The 22,938-nt window shown below is 42.2% G+C and overlaps 2 protein-coding genes and 1 non-coding gene across 3 annotated transcripts; 2 read left to right on the top strand and 1 right to left on the bottom strand.

Moving 5' to 3' along the window:
• Positions 1–39: 39 nt before the first annotated feature.
• On the bottom strand, positions 40–5,680 carry hacd3 (3-hydroxyacyl-CoA dehydratase 3). Its single transcript, XM_061822564.1, has 11 exons — positions 5,451–5,680; positions 5,052–5,094; positions 4,871–4,944; positions 4,631–4,795; positions 2,867–2,912; positions 2,552–2,662; positions 2,348–2,475; positions 2,160–2,272; positions 689–795; positions 481–612; positions 40–400 (listed from the first exon to the last, which is right to left on the bottom strand). Exons 1-11 carry the CDS (start codon positions 5,526–5,528, stop codon positions 324–326), a joined length of 1,074 nt encoding a protein of 357 aa, XP_061678548.1. The 5' UTR covers positions 5,529–5,680; the 3' UTR covers positions 40–323.
• An 85-nt stretch (positions 5,681–5,765) lies between these two features.
• ppcdc (phosphopantothenoylcysteine decarboxylase) lies at positions 5,766–13,123 on the top strand. The gene is made up of 5 exons (XM_061822565.1): positions 5,766–6,017; positions 6,215–6,310; positions 9,292–9,420; positions 9,495–9,663; positions 10,955–13,123. Exons 1-5 carry the CDS (start codon positions 5,874–5,876, stop codon positions 11,041–11,043), a joined length of 627 nt encoding a protein of 208 aa, XP_061678549.1. The 5' UTR covers positions 5,766–5,873; the 3' UTR covers positions 11,044–13,123.
• Positions 13,124–22,865: 9,742 nt separating this feature from the next.
• Positions 22,866–22,938, top strand: trnas-gga (transfer RNA serine (anticodon GGA)). The gene has a single exon. It is a non-coding gene; the product is annotated as a tRNA-Ser (tRNA).

Below are 22,938 nucleotides of genomic sequence, written 5' to 3'. Positions count from 1 at the left end.
TACCTGGCAACTTTTTTATTCATTCAAATTTGGCACGGTTGTTAACCAACACTGCTCTGTGCTGTGTAAAATTTTGAAAACCTTTAATTTCAATTTGCAAAGACTTTCACAAAAACGTTTATTCATCAACAAAAAGAGCAAAACGTGTGGTAAAATTCTGAGGGTTGTAAATTGGTAGTGCAAGTAAACCATCGAGGGCACTGTGGAAATTAACAGCAGGAGGAGGGTTAGAAAACACTGAAAGGCGGCTGTAAAATGAGACCATCTCCAGGAAATGTTGATAGGAAATAAACAGGCAGCAAAGGTGTGCGAGGAGCTTTGCATCAATGAGCCTTCCTCTTCTTGGTGCGGAAGCGCCTCTGCCTTTGCTTGTAGAGATGACGAAAGTTGATAAAAAGTCCTGAAAAATAGGATCGACGAGACTGTTCAATTCAGACTTCAGTTTAGAGATGATGCATTTGTTTCAAAATGCGCGCTTACCTAGAAACATGAACGCGAGGTACACATGCAGGAAGTAAGAGAAGCTCAGAGATCCGCCGACGGCCTTCGGCAAAGGGATGCTGAACAGGTTGGTTTCGTCAAAGATGGGAATGGACTGTATCACGGCAACAGCTGTGTGGGAGTCACACGTGTGTTTGTCTTTTGTGTTTTGCCTCATCAACTTTTAGACCGGTGAACGCAAATGTACCCTCAGCTATCACACCCAACGGGTAAAACGGTATCCAGAGAGAATATCGCAGCCACGTCAAGATTTTCCACTCCGTGTTGAAGCATCCCACCATGTAGAATGGATACCTGCAACAAAGCCTCATTAGTACTTACATTGGGTCCATTTCTAGCTCACCACTTGGACCAAAAATGAGACTGGCAATGTGGCGCAGAGGGTAAGCATACACCCTAAAACCGAGGATGGCTGGTTCGTATCCCCACCCGAGCGTGTTTGTCTACGAATGAATGTGCGTGGACACTGTAGGCCCAGAAAGGCTAACCAAGCAGCTTATTCCCACTGGGTGTGACTGAATAAAGTTTGACCACGTAGTGTCTTCGACTGCCTAGAAAAGCATGAGGTAAGTTTTGTCACACAGCTAAGCTCCATAAAAGAGAAAAAAGTGTAGTGTGGTGATTCCCAAATCCTGCTACTGCTAGACGTAAATTAGCTTTGTCAAGAACTTTTCTAGACTTGCAAGGATGCAGGGAAAACTATCAATTAAATTGGATGGATACATAGTATAGAAGAGGGGTGTCAAAGTCATTTTTCTGACGGGCCACATTGTAGTTACGGTTTCCATCAGAGGGCCGTTATAACTGTGAAACCATAAAAATCTTACATATGAAATTTATGGACTAATTTTGGAATCAGCACTCAAGGGCAATGTTTTTTTTTCTTCTAAACTGTTTTTGATTTTTAGTAGCACAAACATGCTAGCAATATGCCAATGATTTGAAATTTTGGTACGGATTTTAAAAATCTTGGAAGTTGATACACATGATTTCCCTTCGCGGGCCACATATCATCTTGCAGCGAGCCACATCTGGCCCCTGGACCTTGAGTTTGACACCCGCGGTATAGAATGTCCAGGTGCCCTTAAATCATTCCCTTAGAGGAAAAGGTTTGTGCACCCCCTCCTTACACATTATGAAAAAGAAAAAACATCATCATAGCTGTCTCAAATGTGCACATTTCAACCTACAAGAACTTCACTTTGAACGTGGACTAGTTCATGAGTTTAAACAAAGAACGTTTACTTCACACCTTTTTTTTTGTATCTGAATTTTCCCTAATTTATTTTTTTAAACATTTATTTATTATATTTTGGGGAAATACATGACTTGGCATTCTTATTTTATAATTGTCCATTTGACATTCATGCTCTGATTTAAAAATCATAACTTAAAAGTGATCACCCAGTTCGTCAGTATTTTTTTCATTCAACATTTACTCAAGTAATTATTTGGAGAGCTACTTTTTATGAAAATCGTATTATTCTGTCTACTGGGCAAGCATTATCGAAAATGACAGGATAGTTAGCTTGATTAAAAGGAGGGAGGAAAAAAAAGTTTTTGAATTGACTACAGATGTGTATGTTTACTTAATCAAATGTGCAGCGCTATGTAAAAATGACCGGGTGAAAGTAGCGAGTGTCAATAAAATGGCCTACCGAAATATTTCAATGGCGCTCCAGGGATAGAAAACAAAGAAGACCACGGGCTTGTTCTGCATTTCCTCCAAGCAGCCGAAAATGACGAAGAGGATGAAGTTCCTTCCTAGCACCTATTACGAGGGCGAGGATTATGTTGAAACGCGTTTCATATTGACCTCCAAATGTCTCTCACTGTCAACACATACCTGTATCAGAGTCGGGATCACGCCAGTCCTGACCACACCCAATGCAGCATTGAGAACCTCGACGGCCGCCAGCATCTGGCAGAAGAACATGACGCCGGATATGGAATGAAATGTGTCGTAAAAAGAATCTGAAATGGAATGAGCGGAGCGTTAGTGTGGCCGTCACGCAAGGGAAAAAGTGACCCCCACCCCATACACACACACCTTGACCAAATGTGAGGAGCCGAATAGTCATGTTGACAAAAATCCATGAAAAGCCAAGAAACTGGACCAAGTTATATGTAAACAAAAATCCTGTTTTCAGACTGATGAATCCTGAAAGACAAACAGGAGCGGTGAGTATTTGGAATGGGGAAACCTCCATCCATCCATCCATCTAACATTTGCTTTATGTTCTTATTGGGGTCGCAGGTGAACCGGAGCCTATCCCAGCTGACTTGTGGGCGAGAGACTGGGACTGGTCGCCATCCAATCGCAGACGGTGAAAACTTGCCTCTTGATGTGATGGCCACCACTCACCTTCGTCGTCATCCTGTAAAGCCTTCCGCCTGTTTCTTCTCTCCTCCTTTGTAAAGTAGAAAGCAGTTTATGAACAACAGCTCATGATTAGTCGCCACAAAGTGCAGTGGTACGTTGACTCCGTGACTTAGTGTGAGCATCCGGTCCTCGTGGGTGTTCTCGTTTTATTAGGAGTGGGATTTCGACACATTAATCGTGACAAATTCATTACAAATGAATTCGATTCTTGAATTTTTATCACTGGGTGGCAGTAAAGCCTCAGGCATGGCGTTTAATGCCTTGTGATGATGTTCTGTTGGAAAAGAACCGGAAAGACGACTCAGTCCCACCAGCGTGATATGTCGTTTTGATGTTTGAAAGAAAGCACCTTTATCTCTCTTTCTGAGCGTGTGGTGCATTCCACAGAGATTAAGGAAAGGTGGTATAAAGGTTAAAATATTGTCGCCAGTTAGAAGATTTGACTTCCCGGAGCATCCCAATAGCACGTGATTAAAAACACGATGGTGCTGATTGGCCCGAGACGAATCAATCGCCGACCCATTGCTATTCCTTACACTTTGCCGCTACAGCTAATTTGAATTTGTCGAACTAAATCTGAAATGATCGAACTGGATGTGAAATTTAAATTTTCATTGCAAATGAAAAAAAAATAAAAATCTTACATTCACTTTTGCTTTTCATGCCAAATATTGATGCATAATTAAAATGTGATTAGTCAGGAGACACCGACCCGGAGAAGCGGTAGAAAATGGATGGATTAGTCGGGAATAATCAATTACAAAGCTTCTAATTATTGTTATTTATTTATTCATTAATTGGACACTCTAAATTGCCGGTTTGTCTGTCTCCACGTGCCCTGCGATTGGCTGGCAACCAGTTTAGGGTGTACCCCGCCTCCTGCCCGTTGACGGCTGGGATAGAGTCCGGCATTCCCCGTGACTCTCGTGAGGATAAGCGCCAAAGAAAATGGATGGATGGGTTGACAGCTGGAATAGGCTCCAGCTTTCCCCGCAATCCTTGTGAGAATTAGCGGCAAAGAAAATGGATGGATGGAAATCCACCCATGTATCCATGGAAATCCATCCATCTATCCATTTTCTTTGCCGCTTATTCTCACGAGGGTCGCGGGGAGTGCTGGAGCCTTTACAAGCTGTCAACGGGCAGGAGGCAGAATACACCCTGAACTGGTTGCCAGCCAATCGCAGGGCTCATTAAGACAAACACCTGCACTCACAATCACAGCTAGGGGCAATTTCAAGTGTCCAATTAATGTTGCATGTTTTTGGAATGTGGGAGTGCCTGGAGAAAACACGCGTGGGGGCGGGGAGAACACGCAAACTCCACACAGGCGTGTCCGGGATTGAACCCGGGGCATCAGAACTGTGAGGCCAACGCTTTACCAGCTGATCCACCGTGCCGCTCGGATGGAAATGTATTTATTTATTTAAATCGGGTGCCAGCCCTACATTTTATATTTGTGTTTTTGACTGTCCTGGTCGATAAACACCCGAGAGTGCATTGTTGATGGTGCCACTCCTTCCCAACGTGCACAAATTAGAGAACCTTAATTGTTCAATTATTTTTCATTCAAGTTGCGCCAAATCGGTAACCTGCTCAGAGGAGTCATTTTTAGCTTGCTACACAAAGCAAATTATTTGACATCGCCGGCAGCTTGTAACTTGAAAAACATGTCATTCAGGTCACCTCTGGAAGTCACGAGTAAGTCAAGGTAGCACGGCACCAGTCAAGCACCTCGTTTCTCACCTTTTCCTTGATCTCCATCTCGGCATCCGACTCGTCGAGCCAGCGATCGAAGTCGGGAGCTAGGAAGAGGGGCTTGCGTTCCTGTTTGGTCAACCTCGTCCACCAGCCTCGCTGCTCTTTCCTTAAGCTGATGTTCACTTGCCGCTGAGTGGACTTGTGAGCCATCTGCACGCATTCATTCGAGTCATTTTAGGAGTTGGACGTGCCGACGTGAATCAAGAAGTTGAGTGCCGCGCATACCTGCGTTTTGACGGGTAAAAGAAACTCCAAGGTGAACTCATACAGGTTTTGACCTTTAGCACCGTGGCCTAGAGCTACACGCACACAGTATGAAATTTGAAATACAGTCTGTTCCAAAAACGGGCTTTGTAAACAAGCAATATGAACTTGAACACAACACAAACCCACAACTATATGTCACCTTGAAAGTGAAGGATGTTTTCGTGGACTTCAACATCAATATTCTGCGGGGGAGAGAAGAAACAAGTGTCGAACCTTGAGCTTTTAAATAGTGAAAACGTTGCGCGATAATTACTCGACAATTTTTGCCACTGTGTTTTTAAATTAGCACAATAAGAATTTTGCATGTATTGGAATCACACTTACACATTACGTATTGTTGCATAAACTTAATCTACACTGATAATTATACCTTAATAACGACACTGACAGTGCCCAGGTCGATTCATCGATTGATTTCATGCCCATTAATACAAAGATGCAAGCAACTCGACCAATCGTCTGCCGACTTGAAGGGATCATCGATTAAAAGTTCATCCTTCACACAAAGAAATGGAGAAATGAACGACAATAAGATCACCTGAGCGTCAGTCAACTCCACCCGAAGGAATATTTCCTCGTGGCGTTGAGCCCAGTAAACCTGAGGCGTCAAAGCCATTGCGGATGAATGAGTAGATTTGTGTCAGTCAAGTGGGTTTAAACAAAACAAAAAAGAAAAACCAGACGATATCTCCGTCCTCTCTGCTAGCCTTCGAGCAAGCAGCCAGAGCATTCCACTCACGGGCGCGCTCTCGCGCTGTCATCGAGACGTGCGCGGACTCGGCACAGTGACGCCGGGTCAACCTCTATTGTGATTGGCTAGCTGTGTAGCCCTCCTTTTCGATTGGCTGTTGCGATTTGTTTGCGGAAGTTGAAGCGGTTGGAAAGAATCCATAGAAGTAGTAACTCTTCCCTTGAGCGTAAACAGGGATACGGAGTGGTTCACCTGCGGCGTGATGCCAACATGCAGACGGATGAAGATGAGTTTCATCCTCAAAACGACTTTGTGAAGACTTCCGGGAGTTTTTGCGTGCTCGTTGGAGTGACTGGAAGCGTTGCTGCCCTGAAACTTCCCGTTTTAGTCTCTGAACTTCTTCATCTCCCCGGGGTGAGTGATCTTTTTTAATTAGTAAAGTCCTTGTGAGTGTTTACTCGACCTGAGGTTTGTAATTCACACGTCCGATGGCTGGAGCGCACTCTAAACAGAGAGTGGTGAAATCCATCCATCCGTTTTCCGAGCGGCTGATCCTCACAACGATCATGGGAGTGCTGGACTTGAATGTACTCTGTTTTTTTTTCCCCCAGGTGGATGTAAGAGTGGTCACCACTGAACATGCCCAGCATTTCTATAAGCCTGAAGAAGTTCCCGTAAAAGTTTATAGTGACAAAGATGAGTGGGAGGTAAAGTTTTACTATAAGACGGAAGGTCTTCTGATATTTGTGGTTCAAATCATGGCTTAGGTCTTCCTTTGTGGGGTTTGCGTGGCCTTTCTCAGACTACTCTGGGTTTCTCGCAAACGGCAAATTCAAACATGCATGTTAGATTAATTGAAGGCTCTAAATTTATGGTTGTTTGTCTGTATGCGTGCTACAACTGACTGGTGATCGGCCCCAAGTGTAACCCACATTCTCACTTCTCTCCTAAACTCAGCTCCAGTGCTTTTGCGCCACTCATAATGACAAGTGCTATGGAAAATAGATGACGAGAGAGGTGTCATGCCAGGTTTAGATTCCTGCATTTGTCTTTTATGACTCGACCAAATGAATTTGAATGTGAAATTCAAGCCATACGTCGGCTTTCAGTGTGTGTCCCAATTATGTCGGGGCTGATCCCCGACGCAGTTGCACCTCCTTCACACCAACACCACACCTCACCACTGTTCTGCTGCACTACTGTCACCAACGGACACATTTCCACTCCATCTTCAATCACCCTAACCTGCTGCACACCCTTCCCAATCCCTCTATCTGACCAACCTGTGTAAATCTTTTTTCTTCTTCTTTAGTGTCCAACCTTGCATGCATGTCATCGTATGCTTCTTGTTTGGCCTTTGCCACCTCTATTTTCACCCTACGTCTCATCTCCATATATTCCTTTTTCATCTCCTCAGTTGAAAAAGACCAGCATGTTCATTATAGTCTGTAGCAATCACGGCTCTCTCTGTCTGGGAAGCTCAGAACGCCGAGCTCCTTCAAGAATTTCTCTATTCACTTCTAGGTCACATTCCACCCGCGGGGCTTATCCACTAATCACATTATACATTACACCCTCAATTTCAAGGTTCAGCCTCATCACTTGGTCTGATACTGAGTATCTGTAGTATAATGGCGTTCCTTTATACCCATCAAATCCCCATACATTTCCTGGTTTGCCCCTTTTTAACTGTATCTCCTGGCTCCCGATTCTGTATTTCCTCCAACTACATGAGATCTCCCATGATAGCTGGAATTTACCACAAGGACTCGATCTATTGGAATGAAGAGTGTCTCGAATTAAAACTAGAGTCAGCCCTGACATCTCTTTATTAGAATCTGAATTCTAAGATTACTTTATTTAAGTAGCTTGAGGGCAGCCAGTTACAGAGTTTTTGAAATAGAGATATACAGTGCATATATTCTACACATTGCTGTTCAAATGCCAGGTATTGTGGGTAAAAAAACACAACATATAATTTCAAAACATTTCCCACCATAAATGTGACCAAGGACCTACGCAGATAATGCAAGATGAGACGGGACGCGAAATAAATGACTGAGATACTGTGGTTTCATTAGTGTGCACACCCTCTTGTAAGTGTGATTGGTTCATTCAAAACACAGCCACATTCCCAATTATAAATGGGTGTGCACACTTGTGCAACCACAATGTTTTTACTACTGCTCTCAAAAATAATGTTTTTCAATACATTTTCCAAGCCGCTTATCCTCACAAGGGTTGCAGGAGTCCTGAAGCCTATCCCAGCTAACTTCGGGCAAAAAGCATGGACAATTGACCCCTCCGTGGATATTGCGCAATCCGCGTCACTGACCAATCAGAGGCCAGAGATCTGCATAAACCAAAGCCCGTTTTTGCTCCCGCCATTTTCTCAGACAACATTGCATGGTCCAGTATAGGGTTAGTTAGCGTTTTATCGCCTACTTGGGTTATTTAACAAAAAATATGGTTAAGAGGTGTAGTCACGGACTTTGTTTTCTAAATCCATCTAGTATCAACCGGAACAGATATGTTTGCACGAAGGTATGCCTTATATTTGATTTTCAATACATGTCTCGTATAAATTAATTCGAAGTTCTTCCCTAGCATAACACTGCTGCGTGTGAACGATTGACACACTTATTCTTTGTTGAGCGATATTTAGCGATTATCGGACTGCACAAACGTATTGATTTCTTGCTGGCTCGCGGCCAGAATCTTAACCAGACTGTGTTTGCACGAAGATATGCCCTAAATTTGATTTTTAATACACGTCTCGTATTAATGAATGAGACGTTCTCCGCTAGCATAACATTGCTACGTGTGAATGATTGAATGAAATCAGAAGCATGGCGTCTCTCTCAGTTAAGAATGTATTGTATTTAGAATCTATAATATATCGTTGATTTGAATGAAATCAAAAGCATGGAGTCTGTCTCAGTTCAGAATGTATTGTATTGTATTTGCCATTTTTACTGTTTGTCTTACGTCAGCGCACGTGGCGTGACGTCACTTCAGGAGGCGTGGTTAAGTGCTCTGTACGGAGGGGTCAATTTAATCATGTGGACTCCCTATTTAACATGTGTTTGAATGTGATTGGTTAATCCCGAACGCAACCATATTCCAATTAGAGGATTTTTTTAAAAATTTGAATTGTGCTGGTCATAAGTAACATTAATGATGGAAAAAGTTTTGAGATTATATATCGTCATTTCATTTTACACGGCATTTGTGTTGACGGCACGGTGGGCCAGCTGGTAAAGCGATTGCCTCACAGTTCTGAGGACCTGGGTTCGATCCCGGCCCCGTTTTTGTGGAGTTTGCATGTTCTCCCCATGCCTGCGTGGGTTTCTTCCGGGCACTCCGGTTTCCTCCCACATCCCAAAAACATGCAACATTAATTAGACACTCTAAATTGCCTCTAAGTGTGATCATGAGTGCGGCTGTTTGTCTCTATGTGCCCTGCGATTGGCTTCCTGCCTGCTGACAGCTGGGATAGGCTCCTCGCGTGGATAAGCGGCAAAGAAAATGAATGAATGGATGGATGGCATTTGTATACTGTAAACTCACTTCCACTCTAAGTACGTTTATGGATTCAAACCCAAAGAGACACCACAACTTCCATATACAATATTTTAGCCATTTGCTTCTCTGCAAGTCAAGCTTATTAATTCTATTGTCATTCCAGATGTGGAGTGAGAGATCTGACCCGGTGCTACACATTGAGCTCAGACGCTGGGCGGACCTGCTCGTCATCGCCCCCCTGGATGCAAACACGCTCGGAAAGATTGCTAACGGCATTTGCGATAACCTGCTGGTTAGAACAAAGCAATTTGTTGCGTGAAATCAATTTGGGACGAACGAGCCACTTTATGGATTTATCATTGACAGACGTGCGTGGTGAGAGCCTGGGATACGAGTCGCCCCCTCCTCTTCTGCCCTGCGATGAACACCGCTATGTGGCAGCATCCCATCACAGCCCAGCAAGTACACAGGCTGAAAGAGTTTGGCTACGTAGAAATCCCCTGCATTGCGAAGAAGCTGGTGTGTGGAGACAAAGGTGTGTGGACGTTGCGTAATACAAAAACTAAAGAAATTAAAGCTGATATATTAATGACAATAGGATTCTCATTTTTTTCACCCTGGTCTGTTCAGCTGCTTGTATGCTTTTTTTCATGACAGAAAAGTTTTGCTGTGAAACAGGAGAGTTTGATGTTGTCCCTTTATTTTTTTTTTTTTTGTTCTTGTCTCGGGTTAAATATGTATCGGAAATGCAGTCAGACAAAATGAGGTTGAAGAGGGGACAGAGCAATATGTTAAATATGTTGGATTTTTATCTATCTTCTAATTTATCCACCAAGAACACGACTCATACTCATGTTTCTAAAATGATTATTTTATCATTTTGTTTTGTTATGATGAGCATCCTATTTAATTTTAAATACAATCTTATATGCTGTGACACTTACTTGCTAAGCCTGAAGAAAAATGTAACACACAAGTGAGAGGAAATAAGAATATTTACTTTGTAGGTTGATTTATAGTGTGCAGCCCTAAATTTTCTGATAGTTCCCCTTAAATTTAAGATGGAGCCAACTTCGTGCCTGTGAATATTTATTTATCTATTTATTTATGGGAGGCACGGTGGTTCAGCTGGTAAAGCGTTGGCCTCACAGTTCTGAGGTCCCAGGTTCAATCCCAGACTCGCCTGTGTGGAGTTTGCATTGTTCTCCCCGTGCCCGCGTGGGTTTTCTCCTCCCACATCCCAAAAAACATGCAACATTAATTGGACACTCAAAATTGTCGCTAGGTGTGATTGTGAGTGAGGCTGTTTGTCTCCATGTGCCCTGCGATTGGGTGGCAACCACCTCAGGTTGTACCCTTCCTCCTGCCCGTTGACAGCTGGGATAGGCTCCAGCACTCCCCGCTACCCTCGTGAGGGTAAGCAGTAAAGTAAATGAATGGATGGATTTATTCATTTATATTTAAGGTCGATCTTTGTTGGACGTTAGATACTTTTCAGACCAACACTCAGGCGAGAACTGCCCTATGTAGTCTCTACGCATGAAGTAGCGATAACCACGAAGTTTCAGTAGTAATCAATTCATTGGCCTGAGAATGCAATGACCGGGATGATTGTGAAGAATTCCAAGCATTTTTTTTCCATCTTACAAAGAACATTCATGACCTCAAATAATCCTCCAAAAAGTAATCCGCGGACAAACAAAGGCAAATGGATGCAAATATCCGCAGAGCCGAGTGGCAAAGTTAGATTGTAAAAAGTTGACTTGTGATAAGAGATTCTTTTGTCCAGGTGTTCCAACTACTTGTAACTGTTGTCTTTGTTTCAGGCAAAGGCGCCATGGCAGAGGTGTCGACTATCATCACTGTTATCAAGCAGTACCTTCAGCAAACCAGTGGGCCATCTCCACAAACATGAACAGCAGGCAACACTTTGACTGACTTGTATCGTTTCACCCAAAGTGAAACCTCATTGTTTGTTAGTTCCTCTTTTTACTCACTGTTGGTGTTTTTTTTTTCTTTTCTTGTACATCCATTCATCCATTTTCTGTACCACTTATCCTAACAAAGGTTTCCGTGTGACCTGGAGCCAATCCGTGCTGACTTCAGGTGAGGGTCTGTCTACACCATAAACTGGTTGCTAGCCATTCGCAGGGCATGTATTAACTAACAATAAATCCCGTTCACGTTCAGACCTACGGGCCAGAAAAACATGCTAACTCCCCAGAGAAGTACCAGATAAAGCTCCATGAAGTTATATTTTTCTTCACATATACAATGTCATTCGGAAGAAATTTGACAGTTTAAGTTAAGACGACGTTATTGTTGGAACCTGAGAATGTTTTCCCCCAAGGTGGCCTTTATCTGCTATCGGTTGGGGCGTATCTCAGTCCTCGCCTCCCTAAACGACCTGACGCTCCCACTCATCAGCACACAGAGTTGCATTGTTGATTTCCGTACATGGGAAGGGAACACTGTGCGTACCGAGTGGGTGCAGAATACAATGCACACAACATTCTTTGAGCAAAACTACTGATTAAACCTTTGATTGAGCAATGTTTAACGATTTCTGTGTTGTAGTCAGTAGCTTGTACATAGACTAGATTGGAGAGGCCTGATGGGATAAAGTGCAATTGTTAGGCAGCATCCAGTTTTATTTTTTCCCCAATAAAATAAATGTATCATGCGCTTTCTCTCCTGGCTGACCACGAGATGCTTGAAAGTGGCCACGTCAACGAACTATCCAAAGGGAAGACACATTTTCTGGACATAGGCATAGCTAGCAAGCTAACCGCATGTGGGAAAGACGCATTTTCAGGACATGGGCATAGCTAGGTAGCTAGCCGCATGTAGCAATTGTAGAGAACAAAGGCTCTCAAGTTCTTTTATAATGGGGAGGGGCAACTCCTGCAGACTAGCTGCCTACCACAGAAGCTGTTAACCCTCAGAAAATTGTCTCATTTTGATCCAGCTTTGGGTCTGCAAGATCTCGTTTCTGGGTGTCTCTTTGACACTTTTTTCGTGATGGCCTGTCTGTCTCTCTTTCATTCTTAATGAACTGCCTCTTGTATTATATATTGTAACACTACCCTGTGATCTTGCTGTGCGTATTCCCATTCATTCAGGTCACGCGTTCCTCTACGTTAGGTAATAAATAGTTGGTTGGGTTTCTTTCCACACTAACAGCTGTTCTATGTAGCCTTGGCGCATTAACGGATGAAAGCTCAGATGACAAGCGAAACATCTCCCAAGACAGACAGAACAGTCCAATTACTATTTAATACTCTGAGACTCTTCAAATAATTCTTTCAAGGGAAGTGGGGTTCATATTGGGTCAGCTACCATGAACTACCATGAACACTTTTCATTATTAAGTGACACACATCTGTTGTTGTTTTTTTTTTTTTTTTTAAATTCCTATTGGGTTAGGAAGGTCCATAAAGGGGGTTATTGCAAAAAAAAAAAAAAAGTTTGGAACCACTGGACTAGGGAATTGTACTAGTGTTCCAAAGCTACTGGTCTGCTGACAGAGGGTGTTGTAAGTATTGAAGACAAGTTGGGACATTTGTAGGAATTGGTAGCGCCGACATTCAAGGTTTAATCAGCCTCTATTGCTGCAGAAACGCTTTGAGTTATCAACGTATCTCTTGTTCTCTCTAAAAGTAATTTTGAAATATACATTATTTGTTGGATGTTTTGTGTTTTTTTTTTTTTTTTAACCCCTGGCAGTGTACAATTTCAAGCTATTCAAGTGATTTGAAGTGCTCAACTTTAAATGGAAAATTGGGAGAAATTGGGATATTCTCAAACTTTTGACCAGTAACTCCATCAGCTCCGCAGCCCAATCTCTTATCTCTGAACACGACTCTGGACGGCCTGTGTTATGAACACTTGGCACCTGACTTTGATTACTACTCAGTGTATGTTCTGCGCTGTAACAATATTTGCCATTGGTTATTTATCGATTGTGTGTTGTGAAATAAATGATTCAGTTCCTTGTCATGCACAAGTTCTTATTTCATTTGGTGGAAGAAAGTCGACACAAACAGTTTGCTTGGGGCAGACGTTATGCACTTCGAGACGTTCTTTTTTGACAACAGGGTCATTATTTCAATCCCCGCCTATCTGGAGCTCGTTCCCAAGCTTTGCAGCTGTGGGCTCTCTGTTATTATTTCCAAATTACTTCACTACGCTTTTATTGACTTAAAAGAAGATGCTGTACAGCATGAGTAAAATGATTATGTTTGTCTTGAGGTGTTTTTTTGTTGTTTTGTTATTTTTCCCTGTGGGAGTCAAACTTGCTTATTTTCCTCCAAAATTGCTCATCATGCAATAATATTAGAACACTGACAACTGCACGTAATCAATCATCTAATAAATGATAATTACTGTACATAAATAATTTCTAATTAAAATATACTTGAAGCACACTTTTAAACAATACATCATGACAAACAAATGTAATGTGAGAGAGCAACAGTGATGGATAAAACTCAAACATTGTACAAAGAGTATAAAAAATTACTACTGTAATAACACTTAGCAAAAAAAATAAAAAAAAGAAAGTCTGCAGCATAGCAGAGCCATGAAGCGTAAACTGTTTTAGGAGGGGGGTCCTGTAAAAAGGGAACGTTAACAAAGCTGCTTTAAACGCATGACGAATCAAGGGCGCGCGCTCCGATAAATGCTGATATTCTCCCCAAAAGAATGTCACAGCTAAAACATTCAATTCCTCAAAATGGGTTAGCGCGAGGAGAGAAGTCACACTAATTGATAAATAAAAAAAGGAAAAAAGAGGCTGGAAAAGTACCAATAAAGGAGAAAGCGTGTGTCTGCTGACTTACAGACCCTCTTTCATCTTTATTGAAACAGTAACTGTTTGTGTTTACACAGCAATCTACTGTACTTCTACATTTTGTTGTCTAACGGGAAATGCCTATGAGGCTACATTTATGTGACACAAATGAGTCGAAACGGGCAATATCCATAGAAGTAATAATAGAAGACGCTGCACAGTCGCTCACATCAAATTGTCACCTGACTGGGACCCAACTTCAGTGGAGACAGATGGCTTGTTTTAACAAATGTACTCACGAAAGAATTAATTTCTTCGTTCAGATGAAAGGACCAGCGTGCGCTTTTTTTTTTTTAAAGTATCATAGGTTAAAAGTGAGGAAACCTATTCCAGTTCTCTTCTTGAGGGATCAGAGTGAAAACAGGCCACCTTGAGCTGAGGTGGGTGAGCATTTGTGCTCAAGGGCCCCATTTACATTTAAAAATGGACAGATTGGCCACTTCTCGGGAGAAAGTCCAAATTTCCACAGCATTTTCTCTTAAAATTCCCTCATAGTTAATTCATTCATAAATAAATAACCAGGCGGCACGGTGCAGCAACTGGTTAGCGCGTTGGACTCGCAGTCCTGAGAACCGGGGTTCAGATCCCAGCCCCGTCTGTGTGGAGTTTGCGTTTTCTCCTCACACCTGGGTGGGTTTTCTCCGGGTACTCCCACATCCCAAAAAACATGCAACATTAATTGGAGACTCTAAATTGCCCCTGGATGTGATTATGAGTGTGACTGTTGTCTGTCTCCATGTGGCCAGTTCAGGGTGTACCCCGCCTCCTGCCTGATGACAGCTGGGATTGACTCCAGCACTCTTGCGACCCTCATGAGGATAAGCGGCTCTGACAATGGATGGATGGATACGCACTTAAAAATTCTCCCCCCATTTTAAATATTGCCCCACAGGGATTCACTAACAATCAGCCTAAAAACATTTGGTGGGGGTCCACTTTAATTGTCAAGCAACACATTAGTAGCATGGCACTTTCTGCTGTTGTCAGCGATGAAAATGTTCTTGAAAAAATGTTTATGTCCATCCTTCGATCTTTTCCTCATGCTACTTTTAGTCATCACTGTTTCGTGACCCCTTCTGGCTTTTCAAATTGTGAAGCAACATCTTATCGTTGATTCCGGTCCAGTCTGATTTCAGTAGTAGTCATACAGTAATTTACTCATTTTGTAGTACGAAATGCTACAAAATCCTCGCTCAAGTGATATTCCACTAACAGAATTCATAATTAGCTTCAGTAGTTACATTAAATAACTGTTGTGCAGGTCTTGGCCTCTGAGGGGCAGTGTGGTGAATACAATGAGGTACTGTATCCACTTACTGTAATAACGTCGAAGTCACAATCAAATGTCGTTATCATAACATTTATAATATAATAATAATAATGACTACTCGACCCATATTGACCTGGAGGAATCAGAACTGGTGAGTTGAGAGAGTAACAAGGGAAAAACAGCGACAGGGAATGTCAGTTTACAGGATTTCACGGAAGAAAGCCAATTGTGATAGTCAAGGAATCTTGTGAAAATCAATATGAACATAAAATATGAAACATGTCAGTCGATGTGCATTATGTACGACTTTTTGAACTTGGAATTTTATTTGGGAGAGTAATGTTTAGGAAATGAAGAGTCAAGGGCTAAATATAAGCCAGGTCTTTTAAAGACGGCATTAATATTACTTTTCTTTAATTTTAAAGTAATCGAGTAATATTTTCCTCCCACCATTTCAGTCACATATCCTCCCAAAATGTAACCTCTGAGACTTCAAAAGCATCTCAAAGCCAACAGTTTTTGTGTAGTGAAGCAAAGTTGTGTCATTAGACTCTGTATTGATCAGGTCTTAATCACGTTTTAATGTATTTTGCACTAATGTCAAACATTAAAAAAAAAAACATTTGTCTGAGTCAAAGCCACGCACCAGAATAATTTGCTGCCTAGAAAACAAACAGCATTCATTGATACTTCCACCCACCGAGTAGCTGCCGATCGCGGCTGTTACATTGTAATTACACTGTTAATTTCTCAAGGTGAAATTGTTCTTTCATTTTGTGTGTATGTGTGTGTGTGTATCTATTAATAATGATGGGCTTGGTTACCTTTGTGACAACACTGACCTTTTTGCATAGTTTTGCATACATTGTAACAGTGTGTACTTGCTGTAAACATACTTCCTGTCTTTGTGTCCTGAATAAAAAATAAATAAGAAATAACTACAGTGGCCTGGAAGTGTGAAACAATCTAATAAATTGTGAAACGCTTTTTGAAATTTCAGAAAAGTAATGAACAAAAAACCGAAACGGTTTACGTTGCAGGAAACATGAAGAAAAGCAGAAACATTTTTACAGACATTTTTTTTATAAATACCACACCGTTTCTGAGTGTTTTGTCTTCTGAAAAAAAGGTTTCTGAAACGTAAAAGCATTTTGGCATTTTCGTTAATTTGTTTTCTGGAATGTGAAAACGTTTCACAATTTGTTATGTCGTTTTGCACTTCCAGGCCACTGTCAAAAAAAGACCGAATTAACCGTACAAATCTAAATGTGTCTTAAAACTTTTACCTCATTTTGTATTGTTTTAAAATTATGGAAGTAAATTATTGCCACCAGGATTTGAATTTGAAATGCCACAGAAAACAGGACTTGAATTTGAAATGTAAAGTGATCACATTTTCAATAGTTGCTGCAATTCGCTGTCTGAAATTCATCGTCTGTGCCACCAGGCAGGGTTACTTCAGGTCAGAACCGAACACCCAGCCTATCGCAGTTACGCTTTCTTAGTATGTGACGTCACGTGACTAAGAAAGTGTAACTGCGATTGGCTGGGTGTTCAGTACTGACCTGAAGTAACCCTGCCTGGTGGCACAGATGGTGAATTTTAAGACAGCAAATTGTAGCCGGTTGAATTTCAGACAGCGAATTGTAGCAACTACTGTTTTCTGTGGCATTTCAAATTCAAATCCCGGTGGCACTAATTTACTTCCATATCAAATCTGTCCCTAAAAGTTACAAAGTCGATTGCCGAGGTAGCAGCAGGCAATTTGTTCAGTTCTTCCTTGGGCTATTGACAGCAGTTACTGAGGTCCGGACATAATTACATGGGCCGTGGTTTAAGATAAACGTTGGCCTTGGTGCTACTGTGGAGGAGTACCCGCTGAGAGTCATTAGTACGCTCATAACAGTCACTTGGGGGTGTGGGAAAAAAGACACAAGGGTGACCACGATCACAGTAACAACTTGATGAGCCAAAAGTACTGCAGTATGCCTGAGATAGTAGTAGTAGTAGTCGTAATAGTGATGAGCTGGCACGGGTATGCGGCCGATACCGGACTTATTTACAGGTATCAGGTACTTCTGAAGGCTGCCTACAGAAAGTGTCACTTGCAGCAAAAAAACGAAAATAAAAAATCCGACATTGAAGCTTTCTCAGCAGCAGTTGGGGCGACAGTCCTGTGGTTTGACTCTGTCCTTGTGTTAATTGATATTCTCCGCATGAAAAGTACCAGTGGTATCGTAATTTTATAATGCTAGACTTTTCCTTTTGGCGTCGTGGGGCTATCGTCGGACCAAACCGTTGATTGTGTGTTATGTCACACAAGGACAATTGTCGCTCCCGACAAAATATCCGGCCCAATCTGGGAAACAGCAAATCGTCCCAATAGCTGTGTTAAATCTAGACATAAAGCAGGCCGAAGCCGACCCCGGCAAAGATTCCATTATGGCTACATGTTGATGTTAAACAAAATAAAAGACCGACTGATGGTGATGGACAGATGGAAACTCTTAATGAGACACTAATAGAAAAAGATACGTGACCCCAGGGACCATAATTGTTTTGTTGCTAGGCCATGTTAATTAATGTCCGACACCATTCCAAATGAATGACTAATAAATGACACCATCTTGGACATAATTAGAAACATCTGAACAGAAAAAAAAATGGGTTTGCTCAGTAAAATCCAATTTCCTGGTTATTTTGGGACACAATTAAAGACCAGGACCGCCCAGAATATTAGATTATCTTGGTTCTGAGCAATAGGGGAAGAGGGTTCTATCCAGGAGATAGTAAAACTCCAAGCACTTGGCTCAGTTGAGACCAAATCCTTGTCTGATTTGTTGTATTTTGAATAAATCCATCAGCTTCATTTTTGAGCTGTTGGAGTCTTGTCCTTTTTAGGGTTTTCTGAAATTTGGAGTATCTTCATATCAAGCGACTTTGCCTGAATCTGGCACCAAATGAAATCCATCCGAGCGGCCGGACAGCGGCGGTGTCAGGTGCTGAGGAATGGGCCCGGACCCCCTTGCCTACTGTCCCATCCTTTCAAACTGACGTGGCCAGTATCGGCATCTGTGAAATCTCAAGAGTGACTAGTTATACTGGAATCGGTCCAAAATAAAAATTTTACATTTTAAAAATTTTTGGGGGAGATACATTAAAAAAAGAAAAACCGAAATATCACACTGCCGTAAATATTCAGCTCTTTTGCTCAGTATTTCATAGAAGCACCCTTTTGGGCTAATACAGACATGAGTCTTTTTATGGGAATTATGCACTAATTTTTTTCACACCTGGATTTGGGGATCTCTGCCATTCGTCCTTGCTGATCGTGTCGAGATCTGTCAGGCAGGATGGTGGACATTACTGGACAGCTATTTTTATTTGTTTTTTTAAATAATTGGCAATTATTGGGTTTAAGTCAGGGCTTTGGTTGGACCATTCAAAAACAGTCAAGGAGTTGTTCTGAAGTTATTCCTTTATTTTAGCTGAGTGCTTCAGGCCATTGTCTTGTTGGGTGGTGAACCTTCGGCCCAGTCTGAGGGCCTGAGGACCCTGGAGAAGGTTTTCGTCCAGGATATCCCTGCACCTAGCCACATTCATCATTCATCTTTCCTTCGATTGAAACCAGTTGTCCCGTCCCCTGCTGTTGAAAAGCACCCCCACAGCATGATTCTGCCACCACCATGCTTCACTGTTGGGACTATATTTCAACAATTCAAATTTTTTTGTCAATATGGAGTGCTGTGTGTACATTAATGAGGGAAAAATTAATCGAAAAGATTTTAACAAATGGCTGCAATATTACAGAGAGTGGAAAATTTAAGGAGGTCTGAAAGCCTCCTGTACCCACTCACAATACATATCTGGATAAGTCCCACTCACCAATGTTGATACGTTCCAGACCCACTTGCTCTTGGTGAAAATTTGTGCTATAGATCTGAGAAACCATATTTAAAAAAAATATATTTTTATGCTTTGAGGATACTGATGAGAGCATGTTGAGAAAGAATTTTCTGACGTCTTTTCATTCATGTTGTTTGCTTTTGTTTCCGTCTGTGTCAATATTTGTGTACGATCTGGTGTGTGTGTGCGCGTGTGTGTGTGTGTGTGTGTGTCGTCTGATGCAACTCCAACACACTCTGGGCTCACATGTTCTTGTGGGGATTCTCCAGCTTGGTTTCATCAGACTTGATATCCTGAGAGAGCACCTGTTCTTCTTTAGTGCGTCATTGAAGATTCTTTCTCCCGATTCCATACCCAGCAGAAATAGTTGTTTGAAAGCACCTGTTGCGGACAATATTCATATTATATGGTTGTTGTAGTGAATTTTTCAAAAGTTAAAAACCCCCATTTGAGTATTCCCATCTTAAGGACTTGGTGACAGTCTCACACTCTAATGAGATCTGATAGAATATGTTGTGATTTGGGACAAGTAATAAAAATAAATGCTGTTAATACCTCTGTCTTTGCAAGGCCACATTATTTATGTATGCACACAGATGGACATGATAATGATACGAGTTAAGAGCGTGCGGTATTTTAACTCATTTTCAACGCAAAACAAAATCAAATAACGTCGTCATGCCGTTTAATGATTCACTCTCATCAATGGGAAAAGTGGGGAATAGTTCAAAGTGTTTCGTGAGATTTGACCCGTTCTGAGCGATCTTTGTCCTAAGATATGAGGCTGCAGGGCTCAATTTTTCAAAAAATAATTGTGTTGGAAGTGGATGTCACACTGTCAGCCTCATGATGCCTTGTGTTGCTTGGCCTCAAGCGCTATCGCCATGGTAACAGGAAGTGCAGGGCCACTCCTATGGGAAAAGCCTGCTGTCTTCTCGTCAGCCGAGGCCCCCCTCGATGAGCGTCTCTTCACCTCTGAAGCCGCAGGGACTGATGGAAGCCGGAGACGTGTCTAGACCAAAGTGTGGGAGTCCTTCGGGGACTCATAAAGGAAAGTCCAACTCGCAGATGATGGCGAGCGCGTATGATGCAATTTCAGCTCCATGTGAACTCACTCTGAGGGAATAAACATGAGTGGCAGACTGTATTCATGGTTTGCAATTCAAATGCTGGATATTCATTTTTTTCTATCTACAATATTTAGTGTAGCAAGGAAACAACGCTTGTTCTCGCGGTAGACACGTTACCACACACTTCTCAGGTTCTGGGTTTAAATCTGTTTTTCGCATGTTCTCTTGCACGAGTGGCTTTTCTAAAGGTACACTTATGGTATCTTTGTAGACCTAGAGAAAGCCCATGACAGAGTACCAAGAAAGGAACTGTGGTACTGCATGCGCAACTCTGGTGTGGCGGAGAAATATGTTAGAATAGTAGAGGACATGTATGAGGGCAGCAGAACAGCAGTGAGATGTGCCGTTGGTGTGTCAGAAGAATTTAAGGTGGAGGTGGGACTGAATCAGGGTTCCGCCCCTTCCTATTTGCGGTAGTAATGGATAGGCTGAGAGACAAGGTTAGACTGAGTTCCCCTTGGTCCATGATGTTTGCAGATGATATTGTGATCTGCAGTGAAAGCAGGGAACAGGCGGAGGAACAGTTAGAAAGATGGAGGCAGGCACTGGAAAGGAGAGGAATGAAGATTAGCCATGGTCAAACAGAATGTATGTGCGCGCATGAGAGCAATGGAGATTGTGGTAAGGGAGTGAAGAAACGGGTCCAAGCGGGGTGGAACAGTTGGCGGAAGGTGTCTGGTGTTCTATGTGCCAGAAGAGTATCCGCCAGGATAAATAAATAAAGGCAAAATTTATAAAACAGTGACAAGGTCAGCTATGATGTACAGATTGGAGACGGTGGCCCTGAAGAAACAACAGGAAGCAGAACTTGAGGTAGCAGAAATGAAGATGCTGAGGTTCTCTCTTGGTGTGAACAGGTTGGATAGGATTACAAATGAGCTTATTAGAGGGACAGCCAAAGTTGGGTGTTTTGAAGACAAGGTTAGAGAGAACAGACTTAGATGGTTTGGACATGTCCAGAGGCGAGAGAGTGAGTATATTGGTAGAAGGGTGCTGAGGATGGAGCTGCCAGGCAAAAGAGGGAGAGGAAGACGAAAGAAAAGGTTGATGGATGTTGTGAGAGAGGACATGAGGACATTGGGTGTTAAGAGAGGAGGATGCACGAGATGGGTTTAGATGGAAAAGGATGACACGCTGTGGCGACCCCTAACGGGACAAGCCGAAAGGAAAAGAAGAGAAGAAGACACTTGAGTTGTCCTCTTATAGGCAAAAAGGAAATGACTGCAATATGCTTGAGAATGGCCCTAGTCTAAGATTCAAGACTTTAGCTTTGAGTTGTTTTGACGCTAACATTCAACGATCGGTTTGTGAAGATTGAGAAGCAGAAGTGCATCTACAGTGGATTATTTTCCCTCCTTTGTATCCTGACTCTCCACTGACCAAAAGACCTCTATCCAGTTTCTATATGACATCACCCTAAAAGAGGTTAGCTAACAAAGCTTTGTGACTTGCGTGTGCTGCATACTGGCACTTCGAGTCCATGTGGCGCAGTTTCTTTCCTACACCCTGTGGGAGGCTTCTGCTGGCTTCATGTATGTTGTTGCGTGTGCCTACTCACAGAATGCTTGGTTTCCCCAATATAGACATCGGTCACTACTTGTACACCATACACCAGACTGTTTTTCTGGTTAAAGGGTGTCGAGTCTTTAGGATGCACCACCATTTGTCTCAAGCCGGGTGTGAACCAGGTTCAAGGTGTACTGGAATGTTGTTAGTTTCTCAATGAAGATTATAGTGGACAGTAAATATGCGGTGGCAGTTTCATGCTAGTTAGCAACGCCTCTACTCTCAGCGATATACAACTGCTTAATTTGAGTATGGAACCAATATTTTTTTTTCATTGTAATGCCCAAATGATATATAGCAGCGACACTGTCGCAATTTCACAAAGTTCCATTTCTGGTTTCAGTATACGTCACGCTTTAGCCGTTTGGCATCATTGGTAGCCTGTCCTGCGATGATAACACATTGTGATGCCGAAATTGCTTCAATTTTTATGAAGATCACTCAATTCTTGCGTAGGTCACGCATAAAGATGGTTTAGATGCCAAGATATCTTTCACTTTTCAGCTATGCAGTATTTATTTTGAAAGACTCATAATTGTACCAATTTTGGGGCACTGGAAAGTTTGACCGTAATCATAATTCTCTCACTCACATACACACAATAAACGTTTATCACAATCGTCTTTATTTGCCATGAAAATAGATGGGGAATTTCTCACTGGTATTTGGGCACTTTGTTACAGTAACCAAGCCACTTGACTATCAATGTACATTTAGGACATAAAAACAAGTACAGAGAGTCAGTGAGCAATGTAGGCAAACCGGTCATGCTGATAATGATAACAATAGCAATTGTGTAAATGGTGTAGACTTGTTTGGAAATGTAGAGAGAACAGTAGTGTGAAATTAGGATACAACGACGTGGTGGAGCGAGTCCTCAAGCACGGAAGTGGTCACTAGTGGTAAACGAGAGCTATGGAAATAACTCAAGAGTGGTGGAGTTACAACAACAATGATGATGGTAATGTCTACTAGTCCACAACATTTCACTACGGTATCTTAAGTCAACTGGAGGCCCCGTAGCTCAGTGTTTAGAGCACTGGTTTGGAAAACCAGGGGTTGTGGGTTCATATCCCACTGGGGCCT

The sequence above is a fragment of the Syngnathoides biaculeatus genome, chromosome 6, assembly GCF_019802595.1.
Source record: "Syngnathoides biaculeatus isolate LvHL_M chromosome 6, ASM1980259v1, whole genome shotgun sequence".
Classification (NCBI taxonomy): Eukaryota; Metazoa; Chordata; class Actinopteri; order Syngnathiformes; family Syngnathidae; genus Syngnathoides; species Syngnathoides biaculeatus.
Note: the sequence above shows the minus strand (reverse complement) of the source record. Positions and strands in the feature narration are given on the sequence as shown.

Bases quoted from the DNA above. Each gene is read 5' to 3' on its own strand.
- ppcdc (XM_061822565.1), top strand. From the start codon at position 5,874: ATGCAGACGGATGAAGATGAGTTTCATCCTCAAAACGACTTTGTGAAG. The intron at 9,421-9,494 runs GTTAGAACAAAG...TATCATTGACAG, and splicing joins GCATTTGCGATAACCTGCTG to ACGTGCGTGGTGAGAGCCTG. The intron at 9,664-10,954 runs GTGTGTGGACGT...TCTTTGTTTCAG, and splicing joins GCTGGTGTGTGGAGACAAAG to GCAAAGGCGCCATGGCAGAG.
- hacd3 (XM_061822564.1), bottom strand. From the start codon at position 5,528: ATGGCTTTGACGCCTCAGGTTTACTGGGCTCAACGCCACGAGGAAATA. The intron at 2,913-4,630 runs GTGAGAAACGAG...TACTTTACAAAG, and splicing joins AGATGGAGATCAAGGAAAAG to GAGGAGAGAAGAAACAGGCG. The intron at 2,663-2,866 runs GTGAGTGGTGGC...TTTGTCTTTCAG, and splicing joins TTTACAGGATGACGACGAAG to GATTCATCAGTCTGAAAACA.